The 14,769-nt window shown below is 61.0% G+C and overlaps 1 protein-coding gene across 1 annotated transcript in view; it reads right to left on the bottom strand.

Moving 5' to 3' along the window:
* QSOX2 (quiescin sulfhydryl oxidase 2) overlaps nucleotides 1-12,331 on the bottom strand; it is a gene marked incomplete at its 5' end in the record, with an annotated part of 30,458 nt that extends 18,127 nt beyond the window's left edge. The window contains one exon of the mRNA XM_027051794.2: nucleotides 11,929-12,331. Coding sequence (XP_026907595.2) covers nucleotides 11,929-12,331 — 403 coding nt within the window. The remainder of the gene's footprint in view (nucleotides 1-11,928) is intronic.
* Nucleotides 12,332-14,769: the final 2,438 nt, after the last annotated feature.

Raw genomic sequence — 14,769 nt, 5'->3', positions numbered from 1 at the left:
GGGCTCAGGTCACGATCTCGCGGTCTGTGAGTTCGAGCCCCGCGTCGGGCTCTGTGCTGACCGCTCAGAGCCTGGAGCCTGCTTCAGATCCTGTGTCTCCCTCTCTCTCTGCCCCTCCTCCGCTCAAGCTCTGTCTCAGAAATAAATAAACATTAAAAAAAAAAAAAAAAGAAGTGGCAGAGGATTAAAACTCTCCTTGACTTTAAAAAAAAAATACACACTTGTCTCCCCCACAGTTATAAAAAAGATTTACCAGTACGTATTTTTTTAGTTTCTTTACTTTGACAGAGAGAGAGACAGCGCGCACACGTGGGGGGTGGCGGAGGGGCAGAGAGAGGGCGAGAGCGAACCCCAAGCAGGCTCCGCGCAGTCAGCACAGAGCCCGACTCGGAGCTCAAACCCGTGAACCTTAAGACCACGACCTGAGCCGAAGTCAAGAGTCGGACACTCAGCCGACCGAGCCCCCCAGGTGCCCAAGGTTTACCAGTATTGACACAACGCAGAGGACAGAGTGGAAAAAACCACAGCCGCCTTTCGCAATCGATGGCCAAGTCCTGTTCCGCTTACGTGGCTCCCCTGAAACCAACTCCGGTCCCGAGGCCGTGGATGGGAACGAGAGTCACGGGACCTTCCCGAATCACAGGCCACATCTTTCCGGAGTCTCGAATTACACGGAACTCAGGACGAACAGTTAATACTCTCATCCAATTAGTGCGGCAGATGGCCCAACGCGCAGGGCTCAGCGCGGGCTCCCTCCACGCGTGGCCCCCCGCCGCCCACGAGGCCCCCCGCCCTCCAGCGGCCCTGTGGGGGGAGCCCTTCCCAGCCTGTCATCTTTGCTTCTGTTCCCATCCATCTTGCCAAAGCGCCTCCTATTTGCTGCCTCTTTCTGGCCTCACAAACGCAATTTCCATGATGTGCTTTCATTTCATGCTTAAAGAAAGGAAAAGCACCCGCTACCCAGAAAAGGTATGTAGGAACATGAAAAACTGCCCCGAAGGCCAGCACTGAGCATTGGATATAATCCCGACGAATAATCAAGCCGGACCAGAAACAGAAAAACGACGCTAAGAATGCGCTCCGAGACGCTCACTACGGTCTGGTTTCACGGCGGGACTCGGTCCGACGTCCTCGTTCTTCACATTTTCCCCACTAGGTGCGTCTTATGGGCAAAAGCAAACACACCCAGTCGGGCCTCCAGGATGCGGAGACTGTGTCCCGTGCACCCGCGCTCTGCTGGCTCTGTGTCCCCTGCTCAGTTCCCACCCTCCTGGAGTCCTCAGCGTGAAGAGGCTGCACACAGCACCCCACAGAGCAGCCGCCACGGGTCACGACGCGGCAGGTGACAATGACGCGAAGCAAAATCGGACCCAAGGCCACGGTGGTGCCGACATTTTCACAACCCTCCTGAGTGTCCCACAGCACGAGAGACCGAGAGACCACGCGAACACGCAGACTTCACGCGGGGCTGGTAGGAACGGCTGTGAGCCCCGCACCCAACAGCTCTGTAACCCCAAAGGCAAGACTCCAGGCGTTGAACCCTGGGGAACACAGGCCTGTCAGGCTCGCAGCACCTGCTCCCGGGCTCAGTCTGCTGGCCCAGACCAGAGCGAGGCCTCGAAACTGCCCCCGGTCCCTTGCCCGCCTCCGCAGCCCCCCAGCCCTGGGACCCTGGGACCCTGGGACCCTGGGACGCAGCAGCCGGCCCGGAGGACCCTGGCCCCGTCACGTGCGCACGGCCGGCTCTCAGCACGAAGGACACAGCCCGTGTTCCTGGGCGGCGTCCCCACCAGGCCTCCTGTGCTACCGACTCCAGCTGCTCTGCCTTCCAGTAGACTTCACGCTCCCCCACCCCGGTATCTGCTGGTTGTTCCGCCGTAAGGAGGAGCACGTCCTTTCTTAGCACTGAACTACGTGACTCCTTCAATTCCAACCTTGGCTGGAAGGGGCCCGGAGGGTGCCCAGCCCCCAGCAAGGCATAGGGTCTGCAGGCGAGACCACTTCCTGTGTGTCCCCGGGACCTTCCCGAGGGAGCACTTCGTGGCACATTTCATCAGCTGACCTGTACCCTCCTCTCCCTCATTCGCTCCTCCCCTCAAGCCACAGACGGGTCTGAGCACACTCCTGCCCCAGGACCTTTGCACCTGCTCTTCCTTGAGTGCAGCACACTTGCCTCTGATCTGCACTTGCTGCTTTATTGTCCACTTCAACACAAACGTCACCTCCATAGAGAGGCCTTCCCTGATTCCCTGCCCAAGCACAGTCAACACGACAAGAAAAGCTCCCCACCAGCCTTGCTTCCAGAACAAAGTAAACTACACAGAGCCTCATGCTTTCTTACCACGTCATCCACCACGGAAGTCTCTCTGTGAAACAGGCAGGACGTCACAGAAGAGGCGGCTGGGGGTCAGAGAGGCTGAGGAATCCGCCCAGGGTTCAGAACCAGCTGCCCGTCACCCACTGTCACAGGCACGCAGAGCACATGAGACAGGTGTCCACCGACCGGCAAGTTCCTCAACGTGCTGTGGGTGTCTTCCCACAACAGTCTCCTCCCTCTACCCTACCGCCCGCAGACAGGAGACACTCCCTGTTCCCACCCGCCCCTCCCACTCCTCTGACCCCACGCGGTCACGCGTGGGAGGAACCAACGGCGCCCACCTCTTCAGGGAGCCCCTGCACACGGCGTGCTTCCTTCTTAAATGCACAGAAAACCCATTCTTTGGAAAAACGACCTCTCCTCGCATTCCCAGCACATTTCCCACGGCCTCTCCCTCCAACGGTGGCCGTATCCCCATGGGCAGGAACCGTGTCGGGAGGGTGCGGAGCCCCAGCCCGAGGAGGCCGGATCACCTCTGGCGCCTCGTCCCGCACTCAGTGCTCTAAAAGCGCTCTGGTCCCTGCCGTCCCAGCTAAGCCTCACATCCCAGCCTGGGATGAGACTGTCACCACTCCCCCTCCACAGATGACGGAACCAAGCTCAAAGGCCCCAGGGGCAAGTGAGGGGCGCCCGGCGTCTGCCCCCCTCGCCCTGGCCTCCTGGCTGCCCCGGCCATGAGGAGCCCTCTGCGCCTGAGCGGAGCCATCCTCTGACCTCGAGGTAGTAACTAGGGAGGCACAGCAAGTACCAGGCGGCTTACGGTCCTCACCTCCCAGGCCCCTTCCTCTCCAGGACACTCGTGACACGTTTCCCCCGAGCTCTGCTTTTCCAACGAGCTCCACGCAGGGCGAGCCACGCACGACTGGCAGACCAACTCTCCCGGCTCGGCGCTGACGACGCACCATCCCGGGAAGGCAGGGAATCTTTCCTGCCTGATGGGGGGGGGGGGGGGGGGACACCGGGGTGGAGAAGCAGGCGAGGGCGTCAGGGCAGGCCGGGGCCGGCTGTGCCGGGGCGGGAGCGGCATGCAGAAGCACCCCGGGAGCCATCCAGGCTCGAGCAGGGCTCCGAGGGTGGCAGCCAGCCGGGACCGGGCCACGGCCCTGAACGGCCCCCAACGGCCCCCAGGGTCCCGGGAGCGGGGCCCTTCTCAACCAGCCACAGTCCAGACAAGCGCTTTCTGCCGGTCCCGTCGCCCCGGTGCACCTCACCGCCACCTGCCCCCAGCAGCCGCGCTGCACAGGCGCCCAGGTTCCCAGTCAGTCGCGTCCCGGCGGGTCCTGGCCTCCGCGCCCTTTACTGAGCTCGTTCCCATTGGCCCTCCGGGTGCCCCCGAGAGGCCTGGCCTGTCTCAGCAGCGGCGTGCCACACCACATGGGGACCCCGTCCGGAGGCAGATGCGCAGCCCACGTGCTGCCCTGCCTCTTACCAGGTTTGGAGACTCTGGACAACTTACCAGTGTCTGTAACTCAGCTGCCGCACCTGTAAGACAGAGGCCAGGGAGTGACCCGCTAAGGGGGCCGCGAGGACAGACGGGCTAACGGCCACATCCCGCTCCCAGCTGGGAAGCGTCTGCTACTAGAATGTGCTCCGAGCGCTCACCACGGCCAGCAGAGCAGCGGCGAACTCCCGACGACCCCGGGCACTGCCATCCTACGGGACACTGGGGACCGCCTGGGAGGGGAGGGGAGGGGAGGGGAGGGGAGGGGAGGGGAGGGGAGGGGAGGGGAGAGGAGGGGAGGGGAGACAGCTCTGGGTGGAGAGCAGCAGGCGGCAGGGAGGGCGGCCATGCAAACAGCTCCAGAGTCAGCGGTAGGGCCAGTCCCTGAGAAGCTGCAGGTGTTGGGAGCCTGTCCTTTGTCCCAGGTGGCACTGACGCGCACAGGGAACCCAGAAACCCCTGCAGGTGGTGAGTGACCGACGGCGTCACCATGGCAGCAGCACAGGGTCCCGGTGTCAGAGAGACCACAGAGTGCGTGCCTCCCCCCTCTCGGTGTCTCGTGACACCCGGGAGGCAGCCTTCCTTGGGGCTCCGGCAGCTCCAGCGAGAGAGGTTGAGACGGCTCCTCCGCGGTCTGTCCGCAGCCCAGCACACGGATTCTGGGTAGATGGGGCGCCCCCGCCCAGCCCGAGACCCACGGCCAGTCGGATGTTCACTTTCGGCCACGACCTCTGGCCTCAGAGACTCTGGAGGAACCGGGCACAGGTCACGGGCAGAGTAGCCACATTCTCTGTCAAAGGCGCCGAGGGTGAGGGCCAGGGTGGAGGGCTCTGACTCAGCAGGTCAAGCCCCCCCGGGCCTCTGCCCGCGGGCCTCACCCAGCCCAGGCTGCGGGCAACCCCTGCCCACTTGCTGTCTCCACTTGGTGCCCCAGGCTCGACCTCCCGGAACGTGACCGAAAGAGGCCCCTGGGTCCTCCACCCGCTGTGTCCTGGAAGGCGGGGGGGAGCCGGCCCCCCTCCCAGGGGCGCCGGCTGCTCTCCCAGTGAGGGGGAGACAGGTGGGAAACGCTCGGTCTGGGCCGCAGATGCCGCCACAGAGAAACGAGGCGGTGCAGACGGAGGTCACCAACGCTGGTTTTTCAGCCTCCCAAGCGCCTTCGACTTTCCCAGGCACCCGGGAGGTGGACCCTGCCCTTTGAAATAGGGCACAACCGCTGGGGGCTTCAAGATGAAAAAGATAAAGAGAAACCTTGGTTTCACCAGGTTTTCAACCCACTGCTTCTTCTCATCACAACAGCGAAAGGGCCAGAGTCGCAGTGTCGCCCGGAGAAGCAGGGTGCTCGGCAAGCCCGGTGCTTCTGAAATGCCTTGCAGGGCCTTCAAGAGAGCGTAAGGCCACAGGAACCTCTGCTCCGACACCGCTGATAAAGGCACTTGGTAAATTCACCAGAGTGAGGTCTCTAGACAGCGAATCCACCCGTGGCCAGTGTCAGGGCATAGTTTTCAAAGAGCTAAAGGCATGACTCGGAAAAGCACAGGATGAACAGGTACCGAAGGGCCCCGTCAGGGTGCGCGGATCGGGCCCAGGGCCACCAGGAACAGCCAGCCTACGAGACAGGGCCCTCCAGCGCCCAACAGGGCAGGAAAACCCTGGCGTTTGGGGTTCTTCTTCCGGACAGAAGCTGTCCGTTCCTCTACCAGAGAAGGTCTGTGAGCCAACGCGTAGCCTCAGAGGCAAAGCCCTTAATTACAGCCATCACGCAACGTCAAACCCAGACACGTTCCCCGGGAAAGCCAGCCCTCGGGGGAGCCTGTGAGGCGAGGCCCCAGTGACACTGAGGACGCGAGACCCGCCCTCTTCTCACATTTCTAGGTTTTAGACGGTCCTTGATGACAGGACTTAGAAGAAAACTAGCTCACCGTGGAAAAGCGACTGGCATCCGCCGAGCGTGGGAACAGCGGCCACGAATCCCCGTGCCCGCCCTGCTCCCGGAAGGAAAGACACCTCACTCAGCACGTCTGACCAGAACCGGGCCACCACCTGGTTACAACGCTGAAGGGCCCGCTCCAAGACGCCGCCCACCCCCCCCCCCCCCCCAACGCTGCCGAAACACTACGGTCCTCCTTCCCGCCCAGACCCACCACCCCAAGTCTGGCCCGCATCGTCCCAACCGCCACCCCCGTCGGCCGCTGGCCCTGGTTCTCCAGGGAGCAGGCGCAGATTTCTTAATGGAGACACCAGATCAAACGACCCCCTACTTGAAGCCACTCTTCTTTCCCGCTGCTCAGGAACGAGGACACGGTTCGCCCAGCCTCCGGACCCGGAGCCGCCGGCTTCCACCTGCGGGCACCTCCCCACCTCCCCACCCTGGAGCCACAACAGCCGCGTGCAGTCCTCTGGACACCTGCCGTCCTGCCTGTCTCAGGGCCTTGGCACTGGCCGTGCCCCTCGCCCCTCATCTGCTGAGTGTCGAATGCCAGCCGAGGCCTTCCCCCACAGCCCCGTGCCAATTCCATCATCCTGGTTATTTTCCCAGGACTTAGGAGCTCCAATCAACCTCATTTTGTTTGTGTTTCCGTCAGTGCCCCTTCTTCTGGAACACGGGCCCCACTCGGACCTTCCCAGGGTCGTTCACGGTTTCTCCGCACCTGCCAGCGCCACGCACAACTCAGGACAGGTCCCGATGTGCAGAGTCAACGCAGGGCAGACGTCAGGCTCTACTCGCACAGGGAGCGGGGAGCTCAAGGCAGCACGGACGGGCCGAGGACAGTGCCACGCGCTGTGCGCAGGGGCAGCCGCCTGCCCGGGCTCCTCAGCACCCCGCCACCAGCGCGTCTGCACAGCGCCCCTCGACACAGCACTCCGCTCGGCCAGTTCAAAGCTGGGCTGGCCGTCCTGGCGGGAGGAGGTGCTGACGCCTCACCAGGCCTTTGTCTTGGGGAGGAAGGCTGCTCACGCTAGGCTAGGCTAAGCTAGGCGGGAAGGCTCCTGAGGGAAGCAGATGAGGGAGGATTTCGGTTACAGAGACACCCGCAGTCAGACTGCCCGGGCAGATGGAGGCATTCAGGGCAACACAAAAGACACAGTCCGTTTTATCAAATAAAATGCAAAGCATCTCAAAGGTCTAGCTTCAGGGTGTTGGCCGCATTCAACTTGTACCCCCCCTCCTCCTGGCCTCTCCCACCTGTCTGGATCCCACCACACAAAGGAGAGAAACTCTCTAAACTGAATGCAAATTGCCTGCTTTGGGGACAATGTCCTAAAGCGGGGGTAAAGGGCACCAGCTGGGAGGCACGCGCCTCCAGGGGCATCCACTGGGGGCATGGGGGCGGGGGTCGCAACGCAGGTCCTGCTCTGCTCTCCTCACAAGCCTGTTTTCAGTACCACAGGCTTAAAAAATCCTTGAGAAATAATTAGGCTTCTCTGTGAGAGCAAACTAATATTTATTGCAAGTTTACTTATCAAGGGACCCTATCACTTAACCTTCAGGATTAAGCCTTTCACCAGTACTGGTCAAGTTCTCATGAAAATGTCCATAGAAGTCTGATTTACAGTCCGGCATCGGTTGGTTCTAGAAAACGATTACAGCACAGAGTAATTAACCTCCAAGGTCTAAGAGGGAGCGAGAGGAGGGCTTTTCTGGAAGGCGCAGGGCTGTTCCGTGGCTTCTCCGTCGTGGTGCAGGCTGGGCGGGGCGGGGGGGGGGGGGGACGGTGCATGGGTGCCCACGGTCCACCCACCGCAGGACGCTCTCTTCCCCGGCGCAGGCTCCGTCCTGGGTGAGCAAGGTCTTTTCAGACAAACTCCAAGTTCAAGGGCAAGTTCGGTCTAGAGGTCTGGGTAGAAGTTGAGCCCACATACTGACAAGCGGAGGCCAGCAAGCGTTAGCTACAAGTCACTGGAGGTGGCTGGAGAGTCGGGCGCTCGTCTCAGCCTCCTCTGGGAGTGGAGGTGGGGCGGGCCACCCATGGCGCCCTCGCCCCTCGGCGCAGTGGCCGGAGCGCTCGATGGGACACAGCCGTCCCCCTGCCCAGCGCATCTCCTGGCAAACCGCTGAAGCCTGGCGACCCCGCCTCGGGGGAAAGGAAAAGCCCCCGGCCCGTCCTCCGGGCCGCACTGATGACCTGTGTTCTCACACTGGCATCGCTGACCTTGGTGCCCGGTGGCGCTCCTCTGGCCGTGGTCATCACAGAAACTGGGCCTCCCTGGCGCGTCTCCCTTGGGCTGAAACCACAGCTGCCCAGGCAGGGGCAGGGGGTACAGCGGCCTTTCCTGGGCCCATCACGAGCAGGCATCTCCACTGCCTGCCTCCAGCCCCCGGACAGCCCTCTCCAGAGTTCAGGCGGCGAGCTCACGGTGCCTCCTGGGGCTCCCTGCCTCACACACCCCTGCTGGCAGTGCGCCGTCAGCACCCCTCCCCACTCAGTCACCCCCCCCACCCACGAACGCGGCCCGTGGGGGAACGCCAGCTCATCTCCAGGAGCCTGTGGCCTAGCCAGGTGGGCAGAGAGACCAGACCCGGTAGTGAGTGAGGAGCTGCAGGGGGGCGAGCCAGAGCACGGACACCGGAGCGGCCAGGACAGAGAGCCACGGGCCCCGGGGCCACCCGGCCTGGTGCTCAGGTGCGCGACCCAAAGTGAAGGACCCGGCCTCACTGGGCCCCAGGGCGACACCTGCTCACGGACGGGAAGAGAAGGTGCGTGCTGTCGGTGACTGCCCACCGAGTCTCAGGCTCCCTCCCCTTCCTGCCTCATCTAGAATTTCAGGACCCATTACAGGAAATGTGCCCCTGCTTCCTCCAGACCAGTAAGAAGGGAGAGGGAGGCCCCGGTGACCCTCGACTGGGGCGCTCCTCCAGCGACCACGGTCTCCACGGAGACACCTCAAAGGCAGCGCGATGGTGGGGTGCTGCTGGGGGCCGCAGGTGTCTCCTGTCCGTAAAAGGAGGTGGCACCACAAACCGCTAACACCACAGCTCCGGGCTAAATGATTTCCGGGAACACAGCAGGGTTTTGTCTTACAAAGGACTCAGAAGTGACAGGCGTAAGCCAGATCCACACAAACACTGCAGGAACTCTGGGCTACACCCAATGGTAGACCTTTTGTTCGTTAAGCCGCCTTGTTACAAGGAAAAACATTTATTTTCAATATCTTGAAAATGTCAGTTAATTGCCAAAGTTCAATCTAAGTCCTTCAGGAAAGCAAAGTACCCTCAGCTCTGAGCAGAAGACGCTTCCAGAGCGGGGGAGGAGCCTCACCCTCTCCAGACCACCTCTCAGGCCTTGTCCTTTCTGAGCAAATGGAAGCTGCCCCCCCGCCCCCCCCCCCCCCCGTGATGGTGGAGGGACAGCAGGGGAAACAGCACTGCCCCCATCCCAGGCGATCTCACAGGGGAGCAGAGCCTGTCCCACCTTCTAGAAGTCAGACAGTGTTGAGGCTGGGGTGGGGGGAGCAATGGATGGGGAAAAACGCCAGCTGGATGGTCTCTATTTCAAGAGGGGTGGGGAGGGGCACCCATGGGGGCCCAGTGCAAGGTCCGTGTGCCCCGGGGACTGGACAGCCCAATTCACAGGTGACTGACGGCACCAAAGGGGTGACAACGGGAGTGAAGCCTGTGTTCACACAGGACATGGGGGGGCAATGGGGACCTGCTTCCCTTGGGGGCGGCCGCGGCTTCTCAGTGGTTCCACTGGGAGCGGGCCAGGATTAGTCACAAAAAGAGCCCTGTGGTCGATCACACAGGAAGCAAAGGCTTAAGAGTTAGTGAACTCCAGGGGCACCTGGGTGGCTCAGTCGGTTAAGTGTCACGACCTCAAGCTGGAGCCCTGAGTCAGGTTCCATGCAGTGCCGACAGCTGGGAGCCTGGAGCCTGCTTCCAATTCTGTGTCTCCTTCTCTCTGCCCTCCCCGCGGGTGCTCTGTATATCACTCTCTAAAATAAACAAACATTAGGGCACCTGGGTGGCTCAGTCGGTTGAGCGTCCGACTTCAGCTCAGGTCATGATCTCATGGTTCGTGGGTTCGAGCCCCGCATCGGGTTCTGTGCTGACCGCTCAGAGACTGGAGCCTGCTTGGGATTCTGTGTCTCCCTCCCTCTCTGCCCCTCCCTCACTTGTGCGCGCGCGCGCGCGCGCTCTCTCTCTCTCTCTCTCTCTCTCTCTTTCTCAAAAATAAATAAACATTTAAAAAAGGAAGGGGGATGCCTGGACAGCTCAGTTGATTAAACATCCAACTTCAACTCAGGTCGTAATCTCACTGTTGCGGGTTTGAGACCTCCGTCAGGTTCTGTGCTGACAGCTCAGAGCCTGGAGCGGCTTTGGATTCTGTGTCTCCCTCTCTCTCTGCCCCTCCCCTGCTCACGCTCTGTCTCTCTCTCAAAAATAAATAAAGATTAAAAATTTTTTTTTAAATAAACACACATAAAAAAATTTTTTTTTAAAAGTTAATGGACTCCTTTTCTGGGGAATCCTTGTGTACTGGGACATCCACGAGGGGGAGTCCATATGCCACGTATCCTGGCCACGGGTGCTTCTCTGCAGGTGCGTCATGGGGCTGGTGTCCCTGAGAACGGTGATCCTCCAGCTGTGGGGCTTGTGCTGACAGGATGCTGGGCCTCACGCCCGGTTTCGGACCCAGCAGACCCGGGTTGGGACTGACGGTGCGTCTCTAACAAGTCCCCAGGTGACCTCTCTTTGGGGACCCCATGTGGAACTCTCCCCAGTGCCGAGGCCCCTGCCTCCAGCGGCGGTTTGGCTCTCGGGATGCTTTGCCCAGGTGCCCCGCGGCTGTCCCCACTGTCTTTCAGACCAGCTGCTTTTCACTTTCAGCCATATCTCCCTCCGTCCCAGGCCTTCATCCTGCCCGACGCGGGCAGCGTCCAATCCTTTTAAGATAACCTCACTTAGCTAAGGGTTGAGTGAATCACACCATCAGGTATGGGTTTTGCCACTTTCATTTCCAGAAGAAACCTTTCTTCCAAGTTCCAGGGGCCATTTTCAAGGCTCCTTACACGCTGGTTCAACTACAGAATAGTTACACATCTGTGTTTCTGCCACTGAGTGACAAACGAGAACTGAGAAGTTCTCTGCACTCTGAAAGTTTGTTTGTTCCCAAAGCAAAGGCTTTGAGAAAGCCCACTAAGGACTTGTCCGTCCACCTCCGTTCTGGCCACAGTGCCGAACACTTGGGACTTCAGAAAACATGAGATCAAAGAACAGGCCCTTCAGAATCAAAAGGCCCCAACTCCCCGAGGTAATATGAGAATGCATCTTAAAGACAATCTTTTACGATTCTGCACAAAACCCCTACTTAGGCTTTTAAGAAGTTTGGGAACCTGTTTAGTTATGAGAAAATCACAACAGACTAGGAAAGGAGCCTTAAAAAACAACAGTGCTGGAAGAGAGTGTAGCAATTTGTTATCCTCTGGCCCGCGGAAATATGTAATTAGAGGTTAGCTGAGCACCAGCAAGGGTCCTGCCAAACCTCACTCTCGCTGAGGACAGCACGGACTTCAGAGCGATTCGCATGCCGTGTAAAAGCCCGGCGGAAGGGAGCCGCAGACCCGCCCCCCACCCCCACCCCCAACTCTGCCACCGGGGCAGGCGAGTAACGAGGGACTGATTAGCACTTGGCAGCTTGATGAAACTGCCAACAACATAAAATGTAGCTCGGTGGAAGTCAGGTCAACCACGGGCTGCGCCTCTAGGAACGAGGCGCCTCCCGATGACAGGCTCCGAAGGTCCTGTTTTGCCTCCACAGAGGTCTCCGGGGCATCTGGACGTCTAAGTTGCTGGCTCGCTCTGAGCATCCACCATATGGCCAGAAGAGGGTGACGGCGCAGGACTTCAAGGGAAGGGGGCTCCGAGGCACGGAGACGGGCTGTGCGTCGGAAAACAGCTAGGACAAAGGCTGGGGGGAGGCACCGACGCTCTTCCCCAAGACCCTGGGAGGGGGGCTCCCCGGTCCGCAGCTGCGGAGTGCGGGCCGGAAGAGGGCTTCTCGCCGTTGCGACTCGAGGCCGCCAACGTGCCGGGCTGTCCCGGGGGGGGGGGGGGGGCCGGGCCCGGCCGGCCGGCCGGGGTCGGGGGTCCCGCGCGGGCGCGCCTCACCTCGCACGTCCCCGGCCAGGGCCCGCCAGGTGGGCGCGTAGCCGATGCAGTGGCCGCACCACGAGGAGTAGAATTGCACGAGCCACGCGGCCGAGCTGTTGGCCGTGGCCCCGCGCACGCTGCCGCTGTCCAGCACCCACACGGCGTCCTCGCCCGCGCGGTACAGCCGCGCCGCGCCGCCCGCCCCCGGGCCCGCCGCCGCCGCCGCCGCCAGCAGCACGAGCAGCGGAGGCAGCCGCCGGGCTCGGGCCGCCGTCGTCGCCGGGCTTCCCGGGCTGCGCGCCGCTGCCGCCGCCGCCGCCGCCGCCGCCGCCGCCCCGGCCGCCGCCATATTGGGAGTGCCGCGGCGCGCCTGACCTTTCACCCTGGCAACCGCCGTCACGTGCGCCGCGCGCGCCCGGCCCCGCCCCCGAGCGCCCGGCCCCGCCTCCCAGGCGCCCTCCAGGCCCCGCCCCAGGCTGGCCCGCCCCTCCCCCCCCCCCCCCAGGGTCGCCACATTTAGCAAACGAAAATGCCCCGTGTCTGAGATGCAAATTTAACGGGAAGTTCTTGGACTCGTAAACGACTGGCCGCTTATCGGAAATTTCCGTTTAACTGGGGGTCCTGCGCTTCATCTGGAAACCCCACCTGGGGCTTCAGAGTGTCTGCTCCCCTGACCTTGACCTTTAAATATGAGATTTTTATCTCTGGGAAACTTAGCAAGACATCCACACAGATTCAGACGTGTTATGGTGCCCAAGTTTAGGACTTTCCAGGTGACCTTTGCAGCCCTAGGAAGTAAAGCTTCCTGTGACTTTCTGCTTAATTCAACAGGAGACCTGGTTTTTACATTGCTATTCTTGATTGTTATGCATATCAACATTTTCTCTGAACTGTGTGACCAAAACAAAAAAGAAAGGAAGTAGGTCGCAGAGCGGATATGAGTCAGCAACAGTCATTGGCCTGGAAGTTCAAATTCTTTCGGGCCACTTGGCTCCTACACACGCCAGGCAGAGGAACTGCGTGTGCAAAGGCCCTGCGGTAGAAGGGACACGCGCGTTCGAAGAAAAGCAAGGAGGCCAGTGTGGCTGGAGCAGAGTTAGCCAGGGGAAGAGAGGGAACCAGGGAAGCGGCCAAGAACAACACAGGGAGGGGCCTCACCAGGCAGGCTGCAGATTAGGGCCCCTGGCTCTGAAAGCCACGGTGGCCATCGGAGGATTCTGAGTAGAGATGTGGTTCTGCCCTTCTGGCTGCTGTGTATTAGGGGCAGGAGGGAAAGCTGTGACAGGCTGTCACAGCCCTCCAAGAGATGGTGGGAATCAGGTGAGGGTTGGGTGGCAATGTTAGTGACAGTGTCAGACTTAGGGTGTGTTTGGAAGGTAGGACATGCGGTGGATTAAATCCCGAGCGTAGACGGAGGGGTCGTGTCTTCTCGCAGAAGAAGCTGCAAGCAGGAAGCTGCACTTGACGGAGGTTGGGGTGAGAGTGGAACTCCGGCTTGTTTTGGATCTGTTGACCTTGTGACATCTGAGGCAAGTGCCAGGCCACTGGTTGGCTGTGAGAGTCTGGGCTCAGAGGGTAGGTTGGCCCGCTTGAGGTCACCACAGGAGGCCACGGGGACAGAAGAGGACTGGCCACACCCCGAGCCCTGGACTGAAGCAAATGGGGGCGGGGGGAGGCAGAGGAGCAACCTGGAGGTTGGAGGAGGACAGGACGGAGGTGAAGGATAGATGTGGGGAGGAAAGAATGACAGATGCCTGGGGGGGGGGGCATGGCTCCCTAGCGACTGGACAAAGGTGTTCTGGGTGACGTAGGGACGAGGCCTTTACTGAAAGGGTGGTGGAGGGAAAGAGGAGAGGCTCGGTGGCTCCTCCCGGGAGGTTTTCTGGAGGTGGTGGGGGAAGGAGAGCGGAGATCCAGGCAGGAAGGAGAGGCCCGGCAGGGAACAGGTGGGGGAGAGCCAGGGTGTGCCTCGTGGCATGCAAGGGGAAGGAGGCAGGTGACCCCTGGGTGCGTGGGCACCAAGGGACACAAGGCTGGAAGGGGTCGCTGCACCCTGCACCCGACCAGCTCAGCCTCTCTCGGCCTCTCTCCACAGAAGGTGCTGCCTCCGCCTCCGAGGGGAGCCCCCGCATGCAGCCTATGCTTCCAGGTGCCCCTCCTGCTCTGCTGGGTGCCCCTGGCGTCCCCTGCTGCCCTTGGGGTGGAGCCCATCTCAGCCTCACCGGTCCCTGCCCCCCTCCACCTGTGACCAGGTTGACTTGTTGGCCTCGGCCTGGGGGCGTGGCCATGAAGTCACATGGCCACCGTTGAGTGCGCAGACCAGCTCTGGTCATCCAGGGGGCAAAGACTGTCAGGGGCGGGCTATTGGGTGGGTTCTGAGCACTCAGGCCCAAGGCAACCTTCCCCACCCTTCCCGGAGGGGTTTAACTCTGAACACTGTCTCAGTGGGCTCAGGCTGCGTAACAAAACCCCACAGCACAGGCATTTATTAAACGACAGACCTTTGTTTCTCACAGCTCAGGAGGCTGGAAACTCCAGATCAGGGTCATCAGGGTCAGCTCCCAGAGGCCCGCTTCCTGGCCCACAGATCGCCGGCCGCCTTCTCGAGGTGTCCTCACGTCCCTCTGTGTGTTCTCGTGGACAGAGAACTCTCTGGGGTCTGTTCTCATAAGGGCACAAGGGCAATCGTGGGAACCCACTCTCGTGACCTCATCAAACCCTAATGTGCTTCCTAGCACCGTGACATTGGGGGCAAGTTTCCATGAATGAATTCTGGGGAGACACAGTTCAGTCCACAGCAAATGCCCAAAGCCACCTGGAAGGACCGTGCCCCTCCCCTACCCAGGTGCAAGTCGTGCT

The sequence above is a fragment of the Acinonyx jubatus genome, chromosome D4, assembly GCF_027475565.1.
Source record: "Acinonyx jubatus isolate Ajub_Pintada_27869175 chromosome D4, VMU_Ajub_asm_v1.0, whole genome shotgun sequence".
Classification (NCBI taxonomy): domain Eukaryota; kingdom Metazoa; phylum Chordata; class Mammalia; order Carnivora; family Felidae; genus Acinonyx; species Acinonyx jubatus.
The sequence above is the reverse complement of the archived record's forward strand: the minus strand, read 5'-3'. Positions and strand labels throughout refer to the sequence as shown.